This window comes from Ranitomeya imitator, chromosome 2, assembly GCF_032444005.1.
Source record: "Ranitomeya imitator isolate aRanImi1 chromosome 2, aRanImi1.pri, whole genome shotgun sequence".
Lineage (NCBI taxonomy): Eukaryota > Metazoa > Chordata > Amphibia > Anura > Dendrobatidae > Ranitomeya > Ranitomeya imitator.
The window spans coordinates 207,163,854-207,172,939 of record NC_091283.1 but is presented as its reverse complement, the minus strand read 5'-3'; the positions used below and the strand labels follow the sequence as shown (position 1 = coordinate 207,172,939).

The window sequence follows — 9,086 nt, the reverse complement described above, 5'->3', positions numbered from 1 at the left end:
TCAGTTCATCTCAGGTCAGCTGGGGAGGCTGCGCAGAGATGATATATATCATTCTGCAGTGATGTTTACAGCGGGGCTGGTGCATTTGCACCGGTTCCATTGTAAACTACTGGTATTTTTTTTGGGGGGGGGGGGATTTCTTTTTTTTAACCCTTGGATTACCAGTGCAATAAAATGTCAAGACCTAGGTGTCATTATTTAATTAAAATATTTTAATCATGTTTCTTTATTAACCCTTTATATGTGCAAGGGTTAATAATGGATAGGTGTCTTATTGACCCTCTCCATTATTAACCAGGCTTAATGTCACCTTACAATAGCAAGGTGACATTAACCCTACATTACCCCATATCCCACCGCTACTCGGAAGTAGGAAGAGAGTGGCCAAGTGCCGGAAAAGGCATCTGTGAGATGCACCTTTTCTGGGGTGGCTGGGGGCAGATGTTTTTAGCCAGGGGGGGGGGGGGCAATAACTATGGACCCTCTCCAGGCTATTAATATTTGCCCTCAGTCACTGGCTTTCCCCACTCTGGCGGAGAAAATTGTGCGGGAGCCCACGCCAGTTCTTTCCGTGATTTAACCCTTTATTTTAACAGCTAGAGCACCCAAATTTTGCACACAGACACTGCTAACATTACTAGTGATGAATATGCCAAAAAAAGGAATATGAAATAGTTTACTGTATGTAAACCATGTCTCATGTTGGGTTTGGGAAGGAAGGTTAGGGTTGTGTCTAGGGTTAGGGTTGTGTCTAGGGTTAGGGTTGTGTCTAGGGTTAGGCTACTTTCACACTTGCGTCGGTACAGGTCCGTCGCTATGCTGCTGGCCGATGTACCGACGCACGTTGTGAAATTTGTGCACGACGTGGGCAGCGGATGCAGTTTTTCAACGCATCCGCTGCCCATTCTGAAGCCGGGGAGGAGGGGGCGTAGTTTCGGCTGCGCATGCGCTCTAGAAAATGGCGGACACGATGGACAAAAAAAGTTCACTTGAACTTTTTTCTTGCCCACGGTCCGCCAAAACATGACGGATCCGTTGCACAACGGAAGCGTCGTGTGGCCATCCGTCGCTAATACAAGTCTATGGGGAAAAAAACGCATCCTGCGAGCACATTTTCAGGATCTATTTTTTTTTTCCCCAAAACGGCGGATTGCGACGGATGCCAAACGACGCAAGTGTGAAAGAGGCCTTAGGGGAGTCTTGGGGTTAGTGTATGAGTTCGAATGGGTAGTTTTTCACTGCTTCTGTCCATTATGTGATGCTTTTGTGTTTCTCTATTTCACCCGTAATGTTAGGACATTTTCTTCACAATTTGCACGTTAGATTATGTTGAACGCGCTGTGTATGTGGTTTTGAGTGTGTGTCTTTGTGCTATCGTAGATATCAATATATTTCTAATAGTCCACAATTAATTTAAAAAAATAATTGTCCCTTGTAATCTGATATATTTTAGATTGAAAAACACCCTGAGGTCTGGGACCGGTTAAGTGAACAATACAAGGGGTCGAAGCGTGATGCCTGGCCACAAATGGTTACCGCTCTATATCCTGAGAGGCCAAATCTACCGAAGCCGGGGCAAAAAATGATTAGTAAGTATTGATTATTTAAATTATTGGGAAAATGTAAGAAAAAAGGATTTGTAATGAATTTTTTTTTTTATATATTTAATTTCAGTGGACGATGTTAGGAAGAGATGGCGGTCTGTGACAGACATCAAATCCTTAAAGACTCCCAGTGGCAGCTCTCCGCCAAGGAAGAGGGTGCCATTTGCAGACCAGCGGCAGTTTATATTGAGTAGCCGGAGTTTGAGGAGGTAGATTATATATCAAAATTTATTTGGTTTACTTCATGATTTCAAATAGATTTTTATTCGGACTCCCATGACAGCACTACGAGAGAGGGGATCCGCCCTTAAGGAACAGGAAACCTACAGATACAAAAGGGCGGCACCTCTCTCATGCATCAGTTGGTTTCCTGTTCCTGAAGGGACTGGATCCTACGGAAGATACTAGAATTCCAGGCCGGCCGGGCCGAATTAGGTAGCGAGAGGGTCTCCTACCTCGGCCGGTGCGGGGTACCTGAAGGAGACACGGTGGCTCTGGGGGGCTGCACGGCAGTGTCTCATCAGCGTGGAGCGGTCGCCAGGGGGTGTCCGATCTCCGAAGCCGGCGCTTGGTGAGTGTACTGTTTCCCTCCCTTGAGCGGCTTAGGGGAGGCTCTGAGGGGTCGGCGACATTGAGGGGGCGCCACCCGGAGTCTCGTGGCAAGTCTCGGCGTCCCACGTTGTTCACAGCGCTAACAGGAAGCGCTGTGGGCCGGATATCTGCAGGGCCAGCACGTCAGAATTCTGTCGGACAACAGAGTTGCAGTCGCTTACATAAACCGGCAAGGGGGAACTCGTTCCGAGACATTGATGCAAATCACGGATCGATTGTTCCAGATGGCAGAGCTCAATTTTCTATCTTTGACGGCTCTCCACATCAAAGGAAAGGAAAATGTGGCAGCAGATTACCTCAGCCGAAACATGTTAAGGCAAGGAGAGTGGTCTCTCAACGAAGACATTTTCAATCTGATCGTCTGCAGATGGGGTCAACCAGTGGTAGACCTGTTCGCCACCAGAAACAACAGAAAAGTAAAACTTTTTTGCTCGCTAAATCCCAGGGAAAATCCCTTGGCGGTGGACGCGTTTCTGATAAAATGGGATTTTCCACTGGCCTATGCTTTCCCACCACTGAACCTGATACCTCTAGTGGTGAGGAAAATCAGGGAGGATCGAGCGAAAGTCATCCTTATCGCCCCCTTTTGGCCCAGAAGAACCTGGTTTGCCTGGCTCAAGACAATGTCTGTATCGGTTCCCTGGGTACTACCAGAGATCCCGAACCTGCTTTCTCAGGGACCGATCTCCCATCCACAAGTGGCAGCACTCCATTTAACGGCGTGGAGTTTGAACGGTCACTATTAGTGGGGAAAGGCTTCTCTCCAAATTTAGTCGAGACACTCCTAAAGAGTAGAAAGCAAGTAACTACAAAAATCTACTCTAGAACTTGGAGGAAGTTCTTGTCTTGTTCAAGATTTGACATCCAAGACGGGATACCAATACAACAAATCTTAGAGTTCCTACAGAGGGGTTTCGAGTTAAAACTCTCTACTAGTACCCTTAGAGTACAGGTCTCAGCTCTGGGTGCGCTGTTTTCATGCAATATAGCAAACAATTATTGGATAGCGAGGTTTATGAAGGCAGTTAGTAGATCTAGACCGGTATATAAGGATAGGACAGTTCCATGGGATTTAAATTTAGTTCTGTCCTCTCTAACAAAACCCCCCTTTGAACCTCTGCAAGAGGCCTCAATCAAAATGTTGACACTTAAGACCGCCTTCCTGATTGCCATAACCTCAGCTCGCAGGATAGGGGATATCCAGGCGCTTTCCAGAGCTCCTCCATACACAGAAATCTTATCAGACAGAGTAGTCCTTAGACCAGACCCGGCATATCTGCCGAAGGTAGCGTCACGTTTCCATAGATCACAGGAGATAATTTTGCCATCCTTTATTCCTAATCCCTCTAATCCTAAAGAGCAGGAGCTTCATACGTTACACGTTAGGAGGTCTCTCCTTCAGTATATCTCAGCTACTGATAATTGGAAGAAAGATGGAGCACTGTTTCTTTCATTCCAAGGTCCAAGGAAAGGATTTAGAGTGTCAAAATATTCACTAGCCAAATGGATTAGGGAAACTAGATCTCTAGCTTACACAGCAGGTGGGGGGCCAGCTCCGCAGAATCTAAAGGCACATTCCACCCGGGCCATGGCGTCATCCTGGGCAGAGAGATCTGGAGTGTCAGTGGAGCAAATATGTAAGGCGGCCACTTGGTCATCTCCTTCCACTTTCTTTAAACACTATCGGTTGGATTTGGGGTCCTCCTCTGATCTCTCCTTTGGGTTAAGGGTGCTACAGACTATAGTCCCTCCCTAAGGTAGCTTACATCTCTGTAAATCTCTCGTAGTGCTGTCATGGGAGTCCGAATAAAGCATTAAGCTACTTACTGGTAGCGGCATTTTTCGGAGGCCCATGACAGCACCCTTAGTTCCCTCCCTATTCACGTGGGGGTAGCACTTCCTGATATGTAAATAGTGTAGTATGTAAATCTCACATATGGTGTCTGGTTACAATATAATAGATTATTTTTTGTTTCCAAATGTATATAATGTATGTTGTGTACCACTAACCGCGGTAGTCCTCTCAGGCTCTGAAATACAACTGATGCATGGGAGAGGTGCCGCCCTTTTGTATCTGTAGGTTTCCTGTTCCTTAAGGGCGGATCCCCTCTCTCGTAGTGCTGTCATGGGCCTCCGAAAAATGCCGCTACCAGTAAGTAGCTTAATGCTTTCTTAACATGGTTTTTTATTCGGGTCTACAGAACTGAAAGCAACGTCTACAGCCAAACACCACCGGACCATGAAGGTGACACCTCGGAGCACAATATAGGAGAGGAGGTTGAAGACTGCAGGATGGTCAGCCAAGATTCTCCCGGGAACATGTCTTCGGCTGGAACGTCAGAAGATTTGACTGATACCTTTGGAGTAATGGCCATTCCAGCTAATACGGGCGAAGTGTCGGAGTCCTACAATGCTTCTGCCTCGGACACTGCATCCAGCTCTGGTGGTGGTGTGTCTAGGCACATGGGCAGAAGCAGCTCCCATCCCGTGGCATTGAGAAGTGCGGCACCCAAGAAGTCAAAAAAATCGCAAGTTATCGAAAATCTAACTAGCAGAATACTCAATCTGCTTGACAATTTGGGCAAGGAAGATGAGCATGACAAATTTGGCTCACTTTTGGCAGACTACCTAAGGACACTGCCACGGGACAAGCAGCAACTATTCATGACAGCAGCCGATTGTCTGTTAATGGCTATTGATGGCACATCTACCCTACCCCCAGCACAATATATAATGATGGGTATTTTTAACATTTTTAGTAACCCCATTGTGCCTCCACCACCAGCAGCTGCATCGCAGCGTTTTGGGCAGGCGTCACCATACAGGCCCGACAATGTTGACGCCTACAGTTATGGCCATACACCATTACCTACTGCAACAGGCCATCGTACAATTACGCCAAATTAAAGTCTCTCCTCCCAACAAAACTTATTTCCGGGTTATGAATATGACCCTGAATATCACCAATTTTGAGTTTTGACGTTTCCTCTTTTTGGAGTTGAGATGGGAGTTTGGACAATGTTTGACCAAGTGTGTTCCAGAACAAATATTAAAAAGTTATTTATATTTAGTTAAAATATATGTTAGTTTATGCAAAAAATTTGTTTTATAATGAAAAAAAAAACAAATAAAAAAAAAAAAATTGGGAGTGGGTTCCTCCTGAACAGTCAAGCGGATAAGATCAAACAAACCTCAGCCTCGCACTGTGAACCTCCCGTCCTTCTGCATAAGTGGGTTGTGGGAAATGAAACAATCTGGCGAACCCTGAAAATTTAAGTGCACTTCCATGTTCATTTTAATTTCATAAAAACATGCAAAGTATCGGCTTTGTAATTTTTGGTATTATATCTGCTTCTGTATCCTCCTGGACTGATCTTCAATTCATTTTGTTATATTCAATAAAATTATATTTAAGTTTATTAAAGTGTTTGTTTTTTTTAACAACTCTGATTTTTTTTTTTATTATTAAAAACATGTAGTATTTGCATAATTACAGTATGTGAAGAGTGGGTAATGTGATCTGATGAAAGTGACAGTGAAAAAATTCATGAAAATGAAAATTTCAATAATCAAAATTTATATTAATTTACAATAATTTGCTTTGATATCGATGATTAAAAACGGGCCTTGGTGGATAGGGATTAGGGGGTCGCATGTTCTCTGGTGGTATCATCTTAGGCTACTTTCACACTAGCGTCGGCCCGTCGCAGTGCATCGGGCCGACGTACCGGTGCATCTTGTGACAACGCAGCACAACGGGGGCAGCGGATACATTATTACAACGCATCCACTGCCCCATTGTGAGTTGCGGGGAGGAGGGGGCGGAGTTACGGCCACGCATGCGCGGTCGGAAATGGCGGACACGACGCACAAAAAAAGTTACATGTAACGTTTTTGGTTTTTTGTTTTTTTTTGTTCCGACAGTCCGCCACAACACGACGCAACCGTCACACGACGGTTGCGACGTGTGGCAATGCGTCGTTAATGTTAGTCTATGGGGAAAAAACGCATCCTGCAGCCAACTTTGCAGGATGCGTTTTTTCACCAAAACGATGCATTGCGACATGCGTCGTACGACGCTGGTGTGAAAGTAGCTTGGGATTAGGCGTCGCATGTTCTCTGGTGTTATCTCTGCCGTACAGGCTGGTTCCTTGGTAGATTGGGTTTAGGTGTCATATGTTCTCTGCTGTTATCTCTGCCGTACAAGCTGGGGCCTTGATTCTGTTTAGGCATCCGATCTTCTCTGCAGTTCAGGCTTCTCAACACCGGCACAGGAGTATTGCCAGTGCACGGCATCTTCAGGACTCATGAAGTAGTCAGCGAAGGTTTCTCTCACACGCACACCCGAGTTACATTGCCTTCCTTGACCAAAGTTGTCCACTGCAATTCCGACACCTGTGGCTCCTCAACTACCTCTGTGCTGTATTCCCGAGCATAGTTGAGCACACAGCATGCCTTTTATCATAGTGTCAACAGTCTCTGGATCTAACTGGATGTCAGTGTGAAAGATCGTCCACCGACTACACATGATCCCGAAGGTACATTCCACATAGTTTCGTGCACGGCTCAGCCTATAGTTGAAAATCCTCCGCCGGTCATCCAGTGCTCTTCATGGGTATGGTCGCAGCAGGTTGGGCTTTAAGGGAAATGCCTCATTGGATACCATCACAAAGGGCACTGGATGTGTGGAACCCGGCAAAGGTCTTGGGGCTGGGAGCGTGCCGCCATCTTGAAGAATTTGAAGTCCAATCTGTGATGATTACAGCACCCGAGAGTCTGCAGAGCTGCCATAAGCACCGACGTCGATGGCAACAAACTTGTAATGGGCATCAGCCACCGCCATCAGGACCACAGAAAAATACTTCTTATAATTAAAGAAGCGTGATCCTGATCGTGGTGGCTTCAGCACTCTCGCATGTTTGCCATCAACAGCACCTACGCAGTTGGGGAAATTGGCCACAGTTTGAAAACCTGCAGCTAAGTCTCCTCGGTTGGGCAAGGCATCACGATGGGCTGCAACTTCTGCCAGATGACGGTACATGTGCACCTCACAATTTGCCAACCCTAAATTAGAGTTGCAGGGATGTGTAGCTCCTGTGGCTAAAAACCTGAAAAAAAAAAACATTTTAAATACCTAAGAAAATTAAATTTATATAATGTGTTATGATAAGGTAATTCAGAACCGCAATGGACCTTGAAGTTCAGAGCACACAAAGTGACCTGACCATAACCAAAAACATATGACAAGCTCTGAGACGTGGAAACTCTGCTGACCGCAATCCCTAATCCTATCCAACAACACTAGAGGCAGCCGTGGATTGCGCCTAACGCTCCCTATGCAACTCGGCACAGCCTGAGAAACTAGCTAGCCCTAAGACGAAAATAAGCCTACCTTGCCTCAGAGAAATTCCCCAAAGGTAAAGGCAGCCCCCCACATATGACTGTGAGTTGAGATGAAAGTACAAACGTAGAGATGAAATAGATTTAGCAACTCTCGATTGCCAACATCATAATTTCGTTCCGCAGGCGAAAACTTCCTGGAAAAGAAGGCGCATGGCTTCATCACCGAGCAATCAGAACCTCTTTGCGACAAAACAGCCCCGCTCCAATTTCGGAAGCATCAACCTCGACCTAGAACGGAAGTGAAACATCTGGTTGACACAACACAGGGGCAGAAGAAAAACGACGCTTCAACTCTTGAAAAGCTTCCACCGCAGCAGAAGACCAATTGACCACATCAGCACCCTTCTTGGTCAAATCGGTCAATGGTTTAGCAATACTAGAAAAATTACAGATGAAACGACGATAAAAATTAGCAAAGCCCAGGAACTTTTGCAGACTCTTCAGAGAAGTCGGCTGAGTCCAATTATAAATGGCCTGGACCTTAACGGTCCATCTCGATAGCAGAAGGGGAAAAAATGAACCCCAAAAATGAAACCTTCTGAACACCAAAGAGGCACTTTGATCCCTTCACAAACAAAGAATTAGCACGCAGGACCTGGAACACCATTCTGACCTGCTTCACATGAGACTCCCAATCATCCGAGAAGACCAAAATATCATCCAAGTATACAATCAGGAATTTATCCAGGTACTCTCGGAAGATGTCATGCATAAAGGACTGAAATACTGATGGAGCATTGGCAAGTCCGAATGGCATAACTAGGTACTCAAAATGGCCCTCGGGCGTATTAAATGCAGTTTTCCATTCATCGCCCCGTTTAATGCGCACAAGATTATACGCACCACGAAGATCTATCTTGGTGAACCAACTAGCCCCCTTAATCCGAGCAAACAAATCAGATAGCAGCGGCAAGGGGTACTGAAATTTGACCGTGATTTTATTTAGAAGGCGATAATCAATACAAGGTCTCAGCGAACCATCCTTCTTGGCCACAAAAAAGAACCCTGCTCCCAATGGCGATGACGACGGGCGAATATGCCCCTTCTCCAAGGATTCTTTTACGTAACTCCGCATAGCGGTGTGCTCAGGTACAGATAAATTAAACAGTCGACCCTTAGGAAACTTACTACCGGGAATCAAATCGATAGCACAATCACAATCCCTATGCGGAGGTAGGGCATTGGACTTGGGCTCATCGAATACATCCCGGTAATCAGACAAGAACTCTGGAACCTCAGAAGGGGTGGATGATGAGATAGACAGAAATGGAACATCACCATGTACCCCCTGACAACCCCAGCTGGACACAGACATAGATTTCCAATCTAATACTGGGTTATGGACTTGTAGCCATGGCAACCCCAACACGACCACATCATGCAGATTATGCAACACCAGAAAGCGAATATCCTCCTGGTGCGCAGGAGCCATGCACATGGTCAGCTGGGTCCAATACTGAGGCTTAT

At 45.8% G+C, this 9,086-nt stretch overlaps 1 protein-coding gene across 1 annotated transcript in view; it reads left to right on the top strand.

Annotated features, from left to right (window-relative positions):
* Nucleotides 1–5,271, top strand: part of LOC138662670 (uncharacterized) — a 19,636-nt gene extending 14,365 nt beyond the window's left edge. The window contains exons 5-7 of the mRNA XM_069748543.1: nt 1,454–1,589; nt 1,675–1,813; nt 4,418–5,271. Of these exons, the coding sequence (XP_069604644.1) occupies nt 1,454–1,589; nt 1,675–1,813; nt 4,418–5,123 (981 nt within the window). The 3' untranslated portion in view covers nt 5,124–5,271. The remainder of the gene's footprint in view (nt 1–1,453; nt 1,590–1,674; nt 1,814–4,417) is intronic.
* Nucleotides 5,272–9,086: the final 3,815 nt, after the last annotated feature.